The sequence below is a fragment of the Netta rufina genome (assembly GCF_964035555.1).
Source record: "Netta rufina genome assembly, chromosome: 13".
In the NCBI taxonomy this organism is placed as follows: domain Eukaryota; kingdom Metazoa; phylum Chordata; class Aves; order Anseriformes; family Anatidae; genus Netta; species Netta rufina.
This window is the reverse complement of record NC_140136.1, coordinates 6,647,897-6,667,021: the sequence shown is the minus strand read 5'-3', so window position 1 is coordinate 6,667,021 and position 19,125 is coordinate 6,647,897. Positions and strand designations below refer to the sequence as shown.

Here is a 19,125-nt window from a genome sequence, read left to right as displayed (position 1 = left end):
TAAGCTCCCCATAGAATCCAGCAACCACCTGCGGCCCAGCAGACAGCATCGATCACCACTGCAAGACCTGTTGTGTAAGGGCTTAAATATTCATCACAGCAGAATCTCAAACTTGAGTCGCTCGCTTACAGGCAATGTGTCAGTCATAAGGCAACCGTCCACTGAGCTGTTCTTTCTGGTGCTAAGCGCATCCACTCGGTTGGCCCCCAAAACTGCCGAAGGACGAGGAATTGGTAAAGAATGACTTTGCATGCCCAATTCCTCAGTGACTAGAGGGCAGCTGTGAAGGTGATGCGGTTTTCAGAATGACTTTGAGTTTGAGCATCAGGCACCTTAATTAGCGATCAGAGCGGTGCTGCCGTTGGGTGAGCAAGGGGCACAGAGGGGACCTGGGTGTCCCCGTGAGGGCATCCTGATCATATGGGGCTCTGGTCCTTGCCATGCTTGAGAACCCATGGCGGTGCTGGTGTGTGAAGTGATGAGGGGATGGCTTCGTGCTGTTTCCAGAGGAGAACAACACACGGGTGGCACGCCACCTACAAGCACCTCGGTGGGCACAACTCCCAGCCCGATTAGGCAGAGCCCCCTGCCCTGGGGCTCACACACCACACTTTCGGTGGGTCGGGGCTAGGCCCAGGCCTGATCCGAGACCACCGGGGGGGCTTTGACTCGGGGAGGGGACGACACCACCCGCGGCTCCCCTGCCGCCTCAGCGTCCCTCCTGGCGCGAGCTGAGGGGTGGCGGGCGGGCTCCCTCACGGCGCGGGCCCGGCGGGGCGGAGGCGCGGGGCGGGTGGGGGCGCCGCGGGGCCCCCCTGCCGCCTAGGCGAGGCGGCGGAGGGCGCTGCGCAGCCGGGCGGTGCATTGCGGAGGGCGGGCGGACCCGCGGCCATTCCACACGGCGGCACCGCGCCCCGCGAAGCAGCGGCAGAGGCGGCAGAGGCAGCAGCCGGCGGCGCAGCCCCGCCATGGCCAAGGAGGGAGCGCAGCGAGCGGAGGAGACGGAGCAGATGATCGAGAAGGAGGGCGGCAAGGAAGCCGCCGAGGGCAGCGCCGCCGGCAGCCTGCGGGCAGCGGACACCAAGGAGATGAGAGCCGTGGTGCTGTCCGCCTTCGGGGGGCTCAACAAGCTCCGCGTGTCCAAGAAAGCCATGCCGGAGCCGCAGGAAGGGGAGCTGAAGATCCGCGTGAAAGCCTGGTCCAGTATCATCTCCTCCGGCGTCTGTGTGTGTGTGTGTTTGGGTGGGTGGGTGGGTGGAGGGAGGACGGCGCTCAGCACCTGGTGCCCTCCCGACTGCTGCTGCCCCTTGGTTGTTTGGTGCTTTCCCTTGTCTGGTGCTGCCCCATGGCTGTTCGGTGCTGCCCCATGGTTGTTTGGTGCTGCCCCTTGGTTGATGCTGCCCCTTGTTTTCCTCCCGGGAATCCCGCCTCTGTTACCATAGTTTTAATTCGGAGCTTGTGCAACAGCGGAGCTGGTGTTGAGGACAACTTACGGGGTTTAATTCCTCACCCAGCCGATACGTGGTTAGCAGGCTGCTGGGATCCTGAGCGGAGCTTTCCTAGAAGGCTTTTTTTTTTTTTTCTTCCCCCTAACAATTGGAGCAGGCTGTTCTTCCTCGATAGCTAGTTCACAGCGCACATGTTCCTTATGAAAACAGGGTATTTTTGTTTCCAAGTGGCAGAAGATAACTTTGGGGCCTTGTTACACAACTTGACGTGTAACAGAGACCAAATTAATTTTACCTAAGACAGAGGTTTCTTGTCTGTTGTCCCCTTCTGTTGCATGAAAACATGATGCTGCCAGAGCACAAAGGCCAAGTGAAGGCTGAGTGGTTTGTTTTGAGCAGCGTGCCCTAAAAGTGATGCTGTCACAGGGCAGCGAGTTTGAGCCATGGGTTGTAACAACGATGTGCCTCAGGTCTTGGAGCCTTGGGACACAGTGGAGTGTGTCAGCCTTTTTAGACAGCCCACTACCTGTGTGAACTCCAGTTCATACCAGTACCTGTATGAACTGCATGTTCAGCAAAGTGGTACGCATGCATGTATCACGAATAGCAAGTTAGCTGTGAAAAAACACTTGGCTGTAAAATAGAAATATTCCGCTCTGTTACAGCTACAGTTGCTTCCCAGGGTAGTATCATCATTAGGGTGCTGTGCGAGTTGCATGCGTGCTGTTTATAGCATCAGTAGATCCACTCAGCTACTTCACAGTTACTGCCAGTCTGCACAGCACTGTGTACGTTTCTGAAGCTTTCATCCACACCCCAGGAGCCTGTAGGCTGCGTGGTCTGCTCGTCAGTCCTAGCTGGAAATGTCTGTAGGGCTGAAAGGTAGTCGGGTCACCAAAGTTTGCTTCCAAACAAACCAAAATCAATTTGCCGATCTTCTTGACCTAAGTCTGTAAATACAGAAGATTGATCAGGATGATGATGGACTTGTGGTCCAGTCCGGGAGACTGCGTGAGAGAAATGTCTGTCAGCAGTGCAGCACGGTATCCACCTGTTAATGCACACAGTGCGGAAGGTGTCAGAGATGAGCTCCTTTTAAGTCATTATTGATGCCAAATAATGCTCAGTTGAACAGTTCTTAGTTGAATCAGTTTTGTAGTTGACTCATACAAGTTGACTTGTAGAGAAAATTAACTTTTATTTTAAGAAGAACGTGTGTATGCATGATAAAATACATCAGTAAAGCCAGTTAAATGATATGTATACATTTTATAGTATGGTGCTGTAAATAGAGGTGATGGAGGATATGTTGCTATTAGCACTAAGCCAGTTGACTAATTCTTTTGAAGGTCTGGTATATCAATGATCCAATTGAAAATGTCTCGGTTGTGATGAGTCATGTGTTAGCCTCATTCTGTGACTAAGAAATGGAACAGCCATCGATGTCCAAGCTGAGTCACAGCTTCTGCATACTCCCTGAAATAATTTTTGATTGATAGTGACAGAGCAGTTGAAATTGCTGTATTTGTTTGTATCGTAATCTGCAGCCTACAAAATGCTAGCATACATACTGTTTAGAAGATGAGACAAATAGCTAGAACAAACCCAAACAGATATTTCAGATAGGATGTGTGAGTAGGGAGTAGTGTCCTGTAATTACCTCCCTTTATTTTTCTTTGCTCTGTTATAATTATTTCTTCCTTCTGCTGCTATACATGTGCGTCATGAGGAACAAAGCAGAAGTGACTCTTCTGACTTGGTGGTTGTGAGACAGCAGCACTTAAAAAAATTGGTAGCAAATAAAAAAAATCCTAAGTATAGCAGAATAGCAGACAGTGTATGAATTTCATTCTTAAAGGGAGCCTTGTTCATGTGGCTGTTTCTGGATGAAAAGCATGAGATTTTCAGGCAATTTACTTGCTGGGGCAAGAGGAAGGCTACTTCTGAGAATGTAGGACTCAATACTCTTCTTTTCTCTTTGTATTTCATTTACGTTGGTAATTAATTTCAGTGGAATCTTAAAATGAAATAAGAAAGACCAAAAGTGACTGCTGTCCAAATCTTGCAGACCATCCTCAACGCTCTGGTTTGGTATTTTGCAGTGGGAGGTGCTGGGCATCCAAGCTCACTATTGCTGATCTACTAATGAAAGAAGTCCAGGGTACAATATTGTACCCACAGGACTTTCCACATTTAAAAAATGCAACAAAGCTAAACCACAAGAATCAAAAAAAATCTTCAAGATCCTCAAAACTATTAAGGCCAAGCATTGCAGACTTAGCAAGTCAGATTCAAAGATAATTCAATTTTGATAAACTCTTCCTCCAGAGATGGACAGATAATTCAGTCTGTGTAGTTTATGCCAGTATCCCAGCTCTGTCACAGAAAGGCTCTTGCAGAACCCCTGTGTCAATGTGCTGACACTGGTAATTTATATCCTCCCCTATCTCAATTTACACACAGCTCTTGCTTTAGGATGTAAAACACACAACTGCAGGAAGCTGTGTGCTTTTCCTCCCTGGATCATTTTGATTTTACACTTCCCCCTCTGCATACGCACTTGCTTAAAGTTCAGGAGTCACTTTGTTGCACTGCACATCACAGCAGACTATGCTGGTTTGTACTAATACAAGGAATAAATTGTGTTGTCTAGAACCACCACTCGTCATGAGACTTTTGCTTGTGATGCTCTGTGCAGCCAAACTTCCCTTTTCCCATGTCTGCTATAGGTTGAATCTCAGTAAAGGATTTGATAAGGTCCGGTTTCTTGGAGATCATTGGTAAACTAGTCATTCATTTTTGGGCCCTCCAGGTTACTCAAAGAAAAAAGAAACAATTTGTTGGTTTTATCACACAACCCAGTTGTGCTTTCAGGTCTACTGTTGTTGATACAACTTGTTGAGATCTGGCTGGTAAAATAAAACTACCCATTTCTATTTGAAAGTGCAGAGGAACGAAACCAAAGGGATATATGTGAGCAACAGGGATGTGAAAGCACACAGACCTATAAGAGATTAAAGGTGAAGTGAAGGAAGAAGCTGGTAATTAAATTAATAAAAACATGCAACTTAAACACTATGCAAGGTACATAATACTTTTTTTCCCTCTTCACATCACAGCTGTTTTAGTACTAAATCTTGTAAATTCATTGTAGAGATTAACTTGCTTTTTTGTTGTTGTTGTTGTTTTATGTGATATTGCTGCCTTTCATTGGGGATAAAGAAATGGAACTAGAAGAGAACTGAATTGCTAGTACCACGTGGTTAAATGCAAAACTAAATATTGTCTGAAAAGTTATTTCGTAAGAATGAATGTTTTTAGGAAGAGTATAATAATTTTATAAAAATAATCAGTAATTCTGCTTTTAAAGCTAAAGATTATGCGTCCAGGTCACTTTTAAACCCTATATCACAATTGTAAATATTTGTTTGGTGACATTTCCTTTTTTTTTTTTTTTTCTTTTCCCTCCCCCGGTGACCTACATCTCATGAATGCTGTGTTGTCTACATGTTGTGCTGTGTGTCTCTTCTGTCTTTTGGTTTGTTGGCTCTGTTCAGTCTGTGTGCATCTTGATTAGTATCTGACTAAAGCTCCATCTCATAAATACTTGTGCACATCAGTAACTGTGTATCAGAGAAGTTGCTGGTATCATATACATGAGTAGGATGGGCTGAGTGCATAGCTTCATGGACTCGGGGGAGCTGGCATGCAGCAGTTCCAGCTAACAATAAATACAGGGCTGTGTTTTACAAGAATAGATTAATGCTGAAGCATATTTTGGCTAGTTAGAAATTTTAACTGTGTGTATGGTGTTTGTGCACAAAGTGCATAAACATGGTACCTTTTAGTTGTGTGTTTCCATTTTGCTTATTTGTTTTTGTTGGCTGCCTAGAAAACCACAGCATCTTACTAACTAAAAACGGATAGCATGTAAAAGACAAAGCAAAGATGCTTCAAGACTTTTCTAAAACTCACACTACAAGGGAAAACTGTAAACTTCCTGAGCAGCAACACTGAGGACTCCCAAAGACCAAATTAACCATTGTAAAACTGTAAAAGGTGATCCAGGAGGAAGAGTTATAAAACAATAGCCTACCTGAAACTTATTAAGTTCTCGTCAAGGTTGGATGCCTGCCTGAGATGAACATGAGATTCCTGGGGTCACTTCAGAGTTTAGGACAGTTTCTTCAGGTTGTTTTTAGTCCAAAGCATCTATGATGTGTGATTTTTTTTTTTTCCTTAAATAGAATTTAATGGAAATCATGATGTTTCCTTGTACTGAATTGTAAATGGCCCTTGAATTTCTACATGTGACTCCTGACCTGTCAGTAAGCTCTGGGGATATACTTATAACAAGCGTGGTTGCCTTGCATGTGTACTTCTGCCCAAGACCGGTACCACAGTGGTGTAAAGTTGGTTTGTTCCACACGGGAAGAACGTGAACATCTGCTGGGTCACTTGTATGTTGTAGAACCCAGGTTTTTAATGTTGCCCTGAGCTGTTCTGGCTTTCACACCACTTGGGTCAAGTTTTCCCCCTCTGCTTTAATCTCTGGCAGTAGCCTTGATTTTACTTTTTCCTGTGTTTTACAGTGGTTTGAATTTTATCGACTTGATGGTACGACAGGGGAATATTGACAACCCTCCTAAGACACCACTTGTTCCCGGCTTTGAGTGCTCTGGAATCGTAGAAGCTCTTGGAGATAGCGTGAAAGGATTTGAGGTAATATTTTCTCTGCTTTCAGGGAAAGACTAAATAATCATCACTCCACTGAGAATGTTGCCCCTAATTCTAAACCGCCAGCAACAGGAGCCTTCACTACCCTGTTGAGATCTGAAAGGGCAATTTTTCTTTTCTGCTTCCCAACCATGAGAATGACCGCTTTGATTAGTTCCTGAAGCCATATGACCGCCTTCAGATCCTTCCTGAAAAGTCATTTGTGCTGTGTGCATATCTGGAGGGCTGTGTAGGAACTGGAAAGCACGACTGACATGCTTTAAGAAAGTAAAAGAAATTGAGTTAACTTGTTTAGTTTCTTTTCTTTGCCACATTTGTAGTCATTGTTGCAAAGTTCCTCAAAGCCTACACACTGCTGATTCTAGTTTGAACTTCTGATCTTGAATTAACAAGACCCCATCTATGATAAGCATTCTTCCTTACAACTGTGTGCATTTATTTGGCACAGATAAGAATGGGACCCTGATTATGGGATCAGAATCTATTTAGCCCAACAAAGTAGTGATAAATGACAATAGTTCATGTATATAATAAAGCTTTCAGAAGTGGTTGGCATTATATACTCTTTGGTGTCTTGTATTAAATATAAACAGCATTCTGGTTTACTTCCTATTCCACTATTGATTTTAAACATCTCTGTTCCCTCCAATCTCGCACTTTTCCTACACTAGATACAAAAAATTCTATACTAGGAAAGAACTGAGTAAATGTGTGTCAACCCTATCTTAGCTATTTGCTGAATCAGCCATGTCATCAAGTGTAATTGCATTTTCTGAATTCTTATTGTATCTTGATCTTAAGAAGGCAATTACCTAAAATATCTGTATTTAAAGGTAACGTTTTTGCTTTTCTAGAAAAGCTTCAAAATTTCTCAGTTGAGTAAAGATAATGGCCAATTTACTTTTCAGTAGGGTGTCAGCAATGAGCTGCTCTTAGGACATTTCTCCACCTTCCCTCTCCTGCCCTGTCTCTGCCTTGCAACAAACCATAATCTTTCAATGTTTTTGTGATAAACAATAACTGAACAAAAACTTCACTATTTGAAAAACTCAACTGCTTCAGTTGTTCAGCTCTAGTATTCTGTGTTTTGTAATTACAATCCGTACAGAAGAATATTCTATGAAAGGAGCATAGGAAGTTTTCTGCTCTACATCAGCATTCTTAGTTTAAACATTCCTGCTATTTTTAAAGGGCATCATAAGGCTACAGCATATGGTGCTTGTTTTAGTAATGTTGCACCTGAATGAATATACTGTGTCTCTTTAAAAGTTACGGCTTTGTTCTGACTATAAAACATGTTTGTGCATTAGTGTACTTCCTGAAATTTAAACAAATCATGGTATTTTACTTTTTACATATAATCTGCATAGCCAAGGTAGTGTTTGAGTCATCTAGAAGATCTGATGCTCAAAATAGCAGCTCTGCACAGGTATGAGCCCATCAGCAGGGTTATGTCCCAGGAGGATGATGCAATGATGTTCTCTCTGTTTCTTTATAAATATATATATATTTTTTTACACAGAATAAGAGGATGTCAGGTGCTCGTCGTGTTGACATATGCTGTTACCCCTGTTCATAGTGATGACAGGAATGGCAAAGATTACACCCTGTATCTTCTGACCTTCTTTCCTTTTGTAGATCCCTTCCAGTTCAAATCCTGTTCAAGTTGTGGGGATTTGATAAGAACATGTCCTATTGGCCCCTAGTCTGTACTCGGGCTGTCTTACACTCGAGATATTGCCAGCCATTTCTTGTCTTCACTAGCTATAATTGCGTTATTGTAAGACATGATGAATGGCTGTCCATTTTGATGGAGATGTGTAAGAACATGTTTTATATTGAAAGAAAGCCTTTTTTTTATTTTTAAGGAAATGGAAGAGTAAAAGCCTATTCTTTCTCCCATTAAAAGCAAACACTGATTTTCGCTGAGCTCAGATGTAACGTGTCTGATCTATAGTTGTTGGGATGGTTCTCAGGATCTGAGGCCTAATCTGATGTGATGTCTAGGCTCTGTATAAAGATTGTAGTAAAATATTATTTTTATTATTATTAAGAAGTCACTTGGGAATCACCAGGAGAGACCTCTCTTCTCTGCATTCTTTTGGAAATCAGTTATGTTTGTTTGCAAGGATAGGACATACTAACATATTCACGAATTAATCTTAACAGACTTTAGATTTTATAAACTGTACTAACATCAAAAGGAGCCACAGAGTGGTTACCAGTGATGCATTGCTAATTTGAATGTTCGAAGGCGGCATTCAGTGAAATTGGAATGACAGGTCTGTTTCAGCATCTTCATTCTAAAAGAGACAAACCCTTCAGAGCTGTCAGCAGCACCTTAACATTTAGCAAACCCACAATATCCCAAAGCCAAAGTGATGACAAGTGCTTGGGAGACCAACACGTGCCTGTGCTATAAACATTTGTCTGAAGGTACTAATGTTATGCTTTACTCCATTGCTGTCAAATGTAGCTTATGTAGATCAAGAACAACCTGTAGTATCACCAAAGAATTAGTGGGTATTAGTAGAAAGTAAGATAGAAAGTATCAGGCAGATAAGCAAGCACATTTTAGAGGGAGAGCTTCTATTAGTTGCAATTAAAATACCAAGTCCTAAAGTCTGGTCCTCTTCCTGCCTTATTGCTTAAACTGTGGCTCAGGTGAAGAGCTCCTCTCATGAAAAAGGATGATATTTTTGTTTGAAAAGCAAGATAAAATACATGTAGGAGCTGCTGTGGGCAAGGCATTGTCTTAAGTTTGTAAGAGTCATGCCTGTGAAGGCTTTAACATGTATTGGCCAAATGCTGCTTGCTGGGGCTCTCCCATATTGCCCCGCTGGACCAGTTTCTACTTTCATTCAAGTGTTGCTTTCCAACTCTGATTGTACCCCTGAATGCACCTCAGTTACCTTAGTAACCAGAGCTATATTTTTGATGTTTAAGGTGGCAGGCATATTTGAAATCGCACAATCCAATTCTGCTCTGCCACATGGCTGTAGAAATGGCAGTCATTATGGACATGTAGAGGTAGAATTGGTTATTAAGATGATAAAGCTAGAGAGTAGATATCAATAGTGTTATAAGTCAGTGGTTTCTGAACCCTTTCATGTTGTGCTCTGTCTAGCAGAGTACAAGTCCTCCCCTTCTCAATTCACAGAGAAAAAAAGTGTGTATAAATCAGTGTGAAGACTGAGAAGGCAAAATGAAAATTTGTCTTGGATGTAATTGTTTATAACATGCATCTCACTGGAATGTTCTCTCTTCTCTTCTCTTCTCTTCTCTTCTCTTCTCTTCTCTTCTCTTCTCTTCTCTTCTCTTCTCTTCTCTTCTCTTCTCTTCTCTTCTCTTCTCTTCTCTTCTCTTCTCTTCTCTTCTCTTCTCTTCTCTTCTCTTCTCTTCTCTTCTCTTCTCTTCTCTTCTCTTCTCTTCTCTTCTCTTCTCTTCTCTTCTCTTCTCTTCTCTTCTTTTTTTTTTTTTTTTCCTGTAAACAGAATTTGCTGGTTATTAATGGGAATGCTGTTTTGATTGTTCACAGCTCCATTCGTTATTTAGGAACTGCTGACAAAAGATGGCTGGTATTGATTATGCTGATAGACTGCTCAATCAGAGAAGCAGCGTAGGAAAAAAGATGTGGACTTAATTTTGGTATCTTTGTTGTTAAATTCAAGTTTTTAAATACAATTAAAAAATGGTAAAAGCCCAAAGCTGAGCAGCTTAACTGCTGTGTTGCCAAAGATGTGGATCACCATTACAGTCTGTCATGGCTTGAACAGGAAAGTTGCAGATGTTACAAGTTTCTTTTTACGGTTTAAGTTGCAGACATATCCTCAACATTGTTTTTTCTCTTGATTGTAGATTGGAGACAGAGTCATGGCTTTTGTAAACTACAATGCATGGGCTGAAGTAGTATGTACCCCGGTAGAATTTGTCTACAAGATCCCAGATGACATGAGTTTTTCTGAAGCTGCTGCATTTCCCATGAACTTTGTAACTGCCTACATGATGCTCTTTGAAGTTGCTAACCTAAGAGAAGGCATGTCTGTGCTGGTTCACTCTGCAGGAGGTGGGGTGGTAAGTTGGAATTTCTCTTATTTTCCTGTCATCCCGTGACTGAAAAGAGCCAGATACTGCTTTTGGTTTGGTTTGATAACAGATATGCCTATATGAGGGGTTGTGATGAGCAGGAACTCCATCAAAACACTGATGCAAATGGTTGGCAGGAGCTTCTGGTGAAATAAAAATGCTATGGCCATTGACTCTACATAAAAATACCTCCAAAACCCTTTAGAAGTTAGTTAAAGATTGAGAAGTAAGTGTTACTTCAAACTTTGTATCCCTAACTTTATGCACCTTGTACTTGTTCTTTGTGAAAGAAGGCTATAATGAAAGGATTAAATAAATCAGCTCCCTGCATAAGGTATTTGTAGGTTACCATAATCCTCTTTGCAGTACATAGCCCTGTTGGAATACTCCTGCAGATGCTGTGTGCATGTGTGATGTTTTCCCTGTAAATGGCACTGTAGTTTTTTTCCTTTGTTGCGGAGGGATTGAAAGCAGTGAAAAATACTATCATCCCAAAGCTGAGGAAAATAGCATACAAATACAGAATTTGAGTCAGTGGTGGCTGCTGCATGCCATGGGTTGGATCATCAGTAAAGAGGCGTTGCATTGCATGGGCGAAGCAACAGCTGGATGAATTGGGTGGAATACCAGGCCACACAAGGAAACCATAAGCGAGCACTTAGTGTTACCAGTTGCTTGAACTATCTCTTTGGGAAAAAAATCTCTCTTTTGGAAAATAAGTAAGCTGGTACAAAATATTAAGATACCAACAGGGGAGTATGTTTACACTTGAAATTGCACAGTCCTCTTCCATAAGACCGATTTTATGACCGAGAACATTAGCAGATCTCAGCCTTCTAAATCGGAGCACCTCTTCTGTTTTCCTGTTATGCCTTATGTATGCTAAATTAATATTCTGTTGTCTACTGAAAGCTGGTAGGCAGCCCCAAACACCTTAGCCTAATTCTGTGCCCTTTGACCTTCTTTCAGGTTCTCATATAAATGAAAGCTGTTATCAAAGAAAAAAATTCACCAGTTCCCTACATGAAATGTTTTTAGCTAACAATAATCCTACTTGCAGTAAATGGTCCTCTTGGAATACTTCTGTAACTGAATGGAATTTATAATCTTATTATGGTTCGGCACAGTACAACCTACAGCATTATGGCTGACATTATTGTTCTGTAATATTAAATCTTTTCATGTGGAATTCAGGACTGTTAAAGCAACATGAGGCCACACATTCAGGATATTCTAAGACTTTGTGTTTACCTGAAGGGTTGTCAGCCCAGCTGACACTATATGAACCCAGGCTGAGTGTATGGAGTTAGCAAGACACCCTGTGCATATGCACGTCTTCAGAGAAAATGAACTCCTTGTCCCTGTGAGGATAAAATGTTCTTGCTACCTTCTTTCTTTCTTCCTTTTTCTTCCTTTCTCTCCCTTTTTTTAAACATTGCTCACCTTTAATTATTTCCTTCTCCTCTTATTTAAGCACTGTTAACACTATGAACTCACACAGTCTTCCTCACTAGTGTCCAAACCCTCTGCTGGGCTGTTCTGTAAGGTACTGCTGCCTCCCTCGCTGTCAGACACCCAACGGCATCTTTCCACTAGTCCTCTACTGTGGCTGCCTCCTCTCAGAGCAGCTGAAGGAGGGATAGGTTGTGTCTGGCTGCCAGCAGAACAGGGAAAAACATATCTTTTCCCTGTTAAGTAATTAAATAAAACAGTGTTTCCAGAGGAAAGTCCAGCGATCTGGGAAGAAACTGGGCAATAGCTGGTGTAGGTCTGTGTGTGACCTGGGGAGGACTGCATGTAAGATGGAGCTGGGGCTGACTAGCCTACAAGACAGGGCGCTGATCCCTGTGGCATGGGGGAAGAGTACCTTGTGCAGTCTGTTCTTTGTAAGGGTGTTCTTTGTAAGTCTGTTCTTTGTAAGGGAGCAGGTGTTACTGGAACTGGAAAGGAAATGCTTTTCCCAGTGCTTGATAGGTCTTACAGGTAAGCTCTCACTCTGGAGATTATTTTTTTCCCTCTTGTACTAACTAGACAAAGATTTCAGAGGACACGTCTGTATTCCTTCTTAAACCTCTCTAATACTCTGTCCATTAATCCCTTGAAAAATGTAACAACCTCGATCTTACAAATTATTTTCACAAAGTGTTTTGCTAATAAAACAGAAAACCTGCAATTCAGTTTTCAACACAAACTTCACTATGTGAAGAGATTTTTTTGTGCTGTTGCTTTAATAGATACAAGGCCCATTAACATTTTCAGCAAGTGGAAAACCTGTCCAGTTTGTTTCTAAATGCCATAGAAATTCCAGAATACTTTAATGAGACAATAGGCTCCCTGTGGGACTAGAAGTTTGTAATTGTTCCTTCTCGTTATACAAGATCATTATTTTAGCCATTTCATGCAGTTTACAAAAAAGAACTTGTTGCTTCAAAAATATTTGTGAGCTTCTTTGTTCTGGCTCTCCAGTCCTCTTTAGGAGAATTCTGCAGCGATTTAAAAAAAAAAAACTGAATCGGGGAAAATTCTCAACAACCTTTACTTATGTATTGCCTCAGTTTATTTATGTGCCATATTTCTGGTTGTAGATGTATTTCTGGATGTAGATGTAGTGAGGAAACTAAAGCAATTGCCTTCACATCTGTGCCTGGGGTATGTTTTGTATGGGATGGTATCATTTAATATCTGACAGGATGCTTTCAATAAGGCAGTGTACCTATTTCCAGATGTTCCAGGGGACATCAGAAGATGATGCAGAGAAAAAACAAAACACACCAAGATAACTGATACTGAAAAAAAAAAACAACTCGCACATGCCTCTTTTTTTCAGTTACAGAGACTTGAATCCTGTTCCATATACCAGATCAATACCCTCCCTGCCTCCTGCTCATCTAAAAGGTCAGGGCATCATATGATCTTCTCTGCTCATGGCAGGAAACTTGTATAGTTGCAGGGAAGCGCCTTGCCTCTGTGAACTAGGAGAAGAAATGTGGACAGTCACAAGTTCTGCCTCTGGCAATGCATGATGTAGCCATCCACTGTAACTTCTCTAAAGAGAAAGACCCCGCTGCAGTGCTTAGAAAGGGGGCTTGAAAGGAGAGATTGTGTTTGCTTTTGTTTCCTAGGGTCAGTTTGTTGACTTTGATTGTTTGCAATGGGGGCTGCTTTGGGGGGTTTGTTTGTTTTTCCTCCTTTTCCCTCTTGAGGTAGGGGAGGTTAAGAGAGGCTGACTCTCAGCTGCCAGCCAGGACAGTGAAGTAGAAATTTTAGGGGCCTTCTGGGAAAGTGTGGTATAGGCTCATGTCTGATCAGATGTAAATGAGAAATCTTGCAAATCATTCTGTTATCATTGCTCTAATGTTACAGATCAAGATCTAACAAGGACAAGGCTGGTCATATGGTGTCTTTCAGGCCTCTGCCTGGCAGGACACTTAACACTTCTGTTTAAGCAGACCATTATATTGATTAGTAGGGAAATTCGATAATTAACAAGAGATATAATTGTATTGTATGTATAGAATTTAAATGCTTAAAGCTAGTGTAAGTGCCCTTCTGAACTGATTGCTAAAATATGGAGAAGGTCAGCTAACACTGAACTTCAAAAACTTCCTGTTATACTCACATAAAAATTAATACTCAAAAATATGAGTTTTTTCTACAGTAACCTATATGTTCTTGTATACATCCAGTTGAGAAACTAGCTTATCTTAACTGTAAAACTCTGTAATTAATGTTTGAAATGGCCATCAGACTATAGTAGAATAGCTCCCTTCACAAATACACTCAATTGTCTTTTTTTAGAGTGAAGCCAAGTGGCATCTGAGGAAAATAGGCTGAGAAATAGGCTGAGAAAACTGAGCATCAGCATGCACCCCACTGGGACTGATCTGCTATATGAAGCAATTAGTTCTCTAAAATGAAAACTGTGTAAGTCAGTGCAAGCCATAGCACAGGCTTGTATGAGATTACATTAGTAATTTTAAGAACAACTACATAAACTTGTGAACTGCATCCTGGATTAATTGAATTAGTATAAATACAGGACTGATGTATTAAAAATCAAAATGAAGCAAAAAAAAAACAACACCCTTATGATCTTCTAGCTATAATAAATACAATCTATGACATCTACCTGGAAAGTGAATTCTTTCAGGGATTTAGATCTGTTAGAGACTGCCATTATGCCCATTTGCTTATTTGTTTGTTTTTTATATACTGCTTGTTCTGGCTATCTGGAACACAAAACTTTGGTCATTTATCAAAACCGTGTGAACACCTCAATCTCATCACTTAACTTCTCAGATGCAAGGCAGAATTATTAGCCAATTCTTTAGCATTTCAGTCTCACTAGAACTAAGCTGCGTTAAAGACAGAAGCATTGACTGCTGTCCTGAAGCTCTGATCTGACCTTTCCTTTCATGCTCAGCAGCAGAGGAGGTGCGAGTAAGTTACAGATAAAAGCTCTCATGTTTGAATTTGAAGAATAAATCTGACTTGGCAACAGATTTAGGTCATCCTGGCAGGATTGGTTACTGCTTGGCAGGAACCCTCATTTTTATTGCTTCTACCCTGCATAAATTGCAAATATTTGAGGATGTGTTCCAAACTGAATCACCAAAGTAGTGATATTTATCTGACAAAGAACTGGCACTCCTTAGTAAATCTAGTCACATGCTATCACAGGAACCCCTTCAAAAGAATTATTAGATTTCTTCTTTAAAAAAATAGCTCTGCATTTATCCCTTCAAATTGTTTCTCCTCTGTCTTGCTTGTGGATAAATCTTTCTCAATTTCCAGACTTGATTTGTAGCCAGCTAATGTATCTGTGTTATCTTGTGTTGTCCCCTTCTTTTTTAATTAGCTTTTCTCTCATCTTGGGACAGTTCCTTCAGATCTCTTTGGTAGTATGTATATTTGTACGAGGTTAGAAAGATGCTCAGAATTAAATATTTCCTTGGCTGATATTTTTCAGGTTGAAAGCAGCCTTGCTTGTTCATATTCCTTTTCCAAAAGCTACAATGTCTGTTTCATTGGTCATCCTACATACGCTGGTCCATGCAGACGCATACTTATTTCCTGGGCTTTGAGCTGGTTGGCTGCAAAGCAGCAGTAGGCCAGTATGAAAGCCAGTCTTGTCTTCTAAAATAGGTCTCTCAGCATCCCTGATCCTTTTAAACATTGTATGGGCTGATTGAACTTAGGTCTGTCTGCACATAGCAGGTAGGAGTACATTAAGTAGCACTCATGACTTGTATTTGAGTCAGTTCTTCTTGAATGTGCATAATTGGGATTTACTCCACTCTTCTGATGGTCCTGGCCAGCATACTGTACAATGGCATTACCACTTTCCGATCTGCTAAAACCTTTACCCAGTACTTCCCAGGACTGCACTTGCTATTTTCATATTAGCAGTTCATAGCCACTCTGCATTTGATGAATACACCCTAAGTGCTTTTCTCCTATTTCATCTCCTTCAGACAAGAAAGAGAATAAATCAGCTCACACAGAGCTGTGTGTAACCAAGGCTAGGCTGCATTCAGTATCCAAGCTATCTCGTTTAAAGCCAGACAGGGCACCTCTACATTGTGCTGCACTGTGCCATGTGAATGCCTCTAAAGCATGGATGTGCTCCCTCAGCATCCCGGGAAAGTCCCAGTGCCATGCCTGAGTCTATTTCCAGACACTGCCTCAGAGCATAATCTGTTAATCAAACACAAAAGCTTGGTGAGTCATACACAAAAAGCAATTTCCCTGACCAAAGCAGCCTGCAGTCCCTGAAGGCCTTTCTTTTTGCCTCTCACAGCCCTGCACTCCCCAGAGGACATGTCCTTTCCCTGAGTCCCCTGCTGAGTCATGTCACACACAGGCAGTGCTTAACTCTTCCTTGGCTGTTCAGCTTTTAGGATAGAGTTTATGTGCTCTGGGCAAGAATCTTGGCTGCCGTACGCTCTCGTAGCTCCCCTTAAGTGCAGTGGGTTTATACCAGATGAAGATCCAGCTGCGAGGCTTGGTTGCACCCCAACTTCACATTTTTCAAGGGAGGGAGGAAAAAACATCCCCTGGTGATAGTTGCAGAAAATAAGAGAGTCTGAGAGTAAAAAGAGGTCGTTATTTCACGGTGACTCTTTCCCATTCCCTCTCCTCCAAAACTTACTGTGGTGCACTGAGTGTAACAGATGCTGCCCTAATGCTTGTTCAGCTTGTCCACTCTGCAATGTTCACCTGAGTGTTTGGTTTCCAATTTCCTCTGCTATAACTGGAAAAATAACACCTTCAGGAAGTGCAGCTGACTTTTCCAAACACCACAGAAACATTTTCCTTGATGCCAGTAGATGTCTTCTCTTGCAGTTTTCTTACTACGCTTGTGTACTTTGTACCACCTTCAAATACGGTTATGTGGCATCAAAGCACTTTGGAAGCATGCATTCTGCTCACATTCAGTACCAGACAGGTTTCTTGTGCAAGAATAAGTATGAATTATTTTTGAAAATACTGTAGCACCTCTGGGCTGCACAAATACACCTGGAAACAATCATTTCTTAGTGATGCTATTGGTTCTCACAGATGCCGTTTTGCTGGGTGGTATCTTTTAGATGGTTTGTTCTCTTCTGCTATGAGGTTGAGCTCAGTGTTTATAACAGCAAAATATAACAAGCAGAAAGGGTGCTCTCATGAAAGAATACTGAACTGTGAGTACAGTATGCAGCTGGGCCACCAGACCTACGTCTGGGCTGTGCCTTTAGGTCAGACCCTTTCCAAAAGTCAGTAACTTACAGTTTTATTTATACTTCAACCAGTGTTAAGTTAGTATTAATAAGATGATTATATTAGTATGTTTTCTTCTGTTCATGCTTTTCATATTGACTTTTCAATGTCCATGACGGGTAGTTTTTACTTTTGAATTGTTTAAGTAAACAGAACACAATGTTTAATTTTTATTTTTTTTTTAATCTATTTTTCCCTTCTTTTATGTGATTATCTCAGTATGAGAAGTTTCCAATCCTGCAGGTTTAAAGTTGTGTTTTATAGCAAAGGAATGCAAAGAAATTTCAATCTTTCTATTGGAATTAAAACAGATAGCAGTGTATCCATTTATAATAGATTCTATAATAATTACATGTTTGGATTAGGTTAAACTTACTGGCTTTATAAAGAGACAGGATCCCTTGAAAAGGAATCAATCAAACAGACTTTGAAGCTAGAGAGATGCAAGACTCCCGTGTCAAATCCAATGTTAGGAGACATGCTTCATTTCCACAGAACGCTGCAATCCAAGTTATGCATCTCTTTGAGGACACACTGTGTGGAGTTCTGCATGATAAGCAGCATAAGTGTATGTGTGTCTGTGTGTGTACAGATAGATGTTAAAGCAGATTAATTCAATTTTAAGGAAATATTTTGTAACCATGTCTATCACTTCAGTGAAGCAATCAATCGGTTTATTCAAAGACTGTTAAATCCTATTAAAAGTAAAGTTAAGTGTTCAAGTGAGAATTTTTTTTTCCATTTATGAATTTTCCCAGGTGCAGGAAGCATCTAGGTAGTATTTATATGTGGAAATTTACATCATGTGTAAAAAATCAGATGTGTGAAAAGCTTTATTTTTTGTGTTTTAAACAATGCCTGTCTATTTAGACACCCACTCAGAAGGTTTTGGAATTCATATACTATTTCTGATAGCATGGTGCCTGCTTCTCTGTCTGGGTGAAAGCTGAAGGGTAACAGAGATGATGTGGTTTTGTTGGGGCAGGGAGGAGACAGAAAACCTTCTTTTATTTTTCTACCACAAAGCAGTTTTTAGGAATCCAAAGGAGAGGACAGTACTTGTGTGTCCCTGAGGTCAGGGTGAGAGTGTGCAGCGGGCCTGGAGTCAGCATGGAGATCTCACCTGCTCCTCCATGGCCCTGGGAAAGGACTGTTCCTCCTTCCAGCTGCAGAACTCCGTGTGCATATTTCATTTGTGAACCATGGGCACTGTGAGCACCGGGACCCTACGTACTTACAACTAATGTGTATAGCCCTTTAAACAAAAGGTACTAATCCAAAAGTAGCTAAATGACTTGAGGGATTAGAAAAGAGATTTAAGAGCGACTTGCATAGCCACAGTGCTTTTTTGGAGCTTAGTCGAATTCCACGGAAATTAGTGAAACGTTTGAGTTCATAGGTTGAGTTCAGTTCTCCTGCTTTGGGGAGGAAGGCATTCTAAGCCCAATACCAGCCTTTATTCCTAGATTTTTGAAATACAAATATTAGGACCACTTTGCACTAAAATAAGTACAAACCAGTGTCAGGTTAAGATCTTCAGAAAGCTGTAGAAGAATGTTTCATGGAATTGCCTCAAAATACTTCAGTGATCTTGTTCATCCAATTATAAAAATACTGGTCATATGAATCAGTTTTAGGCTTTAAATATCCACAGAAAGTATTCTGACCTGGGGTTTTAGATAATCTTGTCTCTGTGGGGGGTGAACTAGCCAGTTTGAGTCAAGAAGAAAATAGGTGTTGTTTTTTTTTGTGCATTTCTCCTATTTATTTGACAGTCATTTAGTTAAATGTTAATCATCTTCTGCAGGATGAAAAACAACACGTTTTCTGCTCTAATATTTGACCTTTTAAACATGAACTGTTTTTGATTGAGGATACATTCATTATCCCTTGTCTTCCTGAGTTAGATTGAAAATGCAGAAAACTAATTAGAGAATAGATCAATAATGTCAGAATTTCACTCCACTAGCATACATTATAAAATACTGATTTATCTAAATTACTGTGGGTAGTGGTTTTCTGGAAGAGACAGAAAATGAGAAGGGGATTGCTAGTGAAAATGGCTGAGAAAAGGATAGATACAAAAGTCAGA

General features: G+C 41.2%; 1 protein-coding gene across 1 annotated transcript in view; it reads left to right on the top strand.

The window, feature by feature from the left end:
* Window positions 1–968: 968 nt before the first annotated feature.
* VAT1L (vesicle amine transport 1 like) overlaps window positions 969–19,125 on the top strand; it is a gene marked incomplete at both ends in the record, with an annotated part of 51,010 nt that continues 32,853 nt past the window's right edge. The window contains 3 exons of the mRNA XM_084294875.1: window positions 969–1,198; window positions 6,041–6,170; window positions 10,044–10,259. Of these exons, the coding sequence (XP_084151001.1) occupies window positions 969–1,198; window positions 6,041–6,170; window positions 10,044–10,259 (576 nt within the window). The remainder of the gene's footprint in view (window positions 1,199–6,040; window positions 6,171–10,043; window positions 10,260–19,125) is intronic.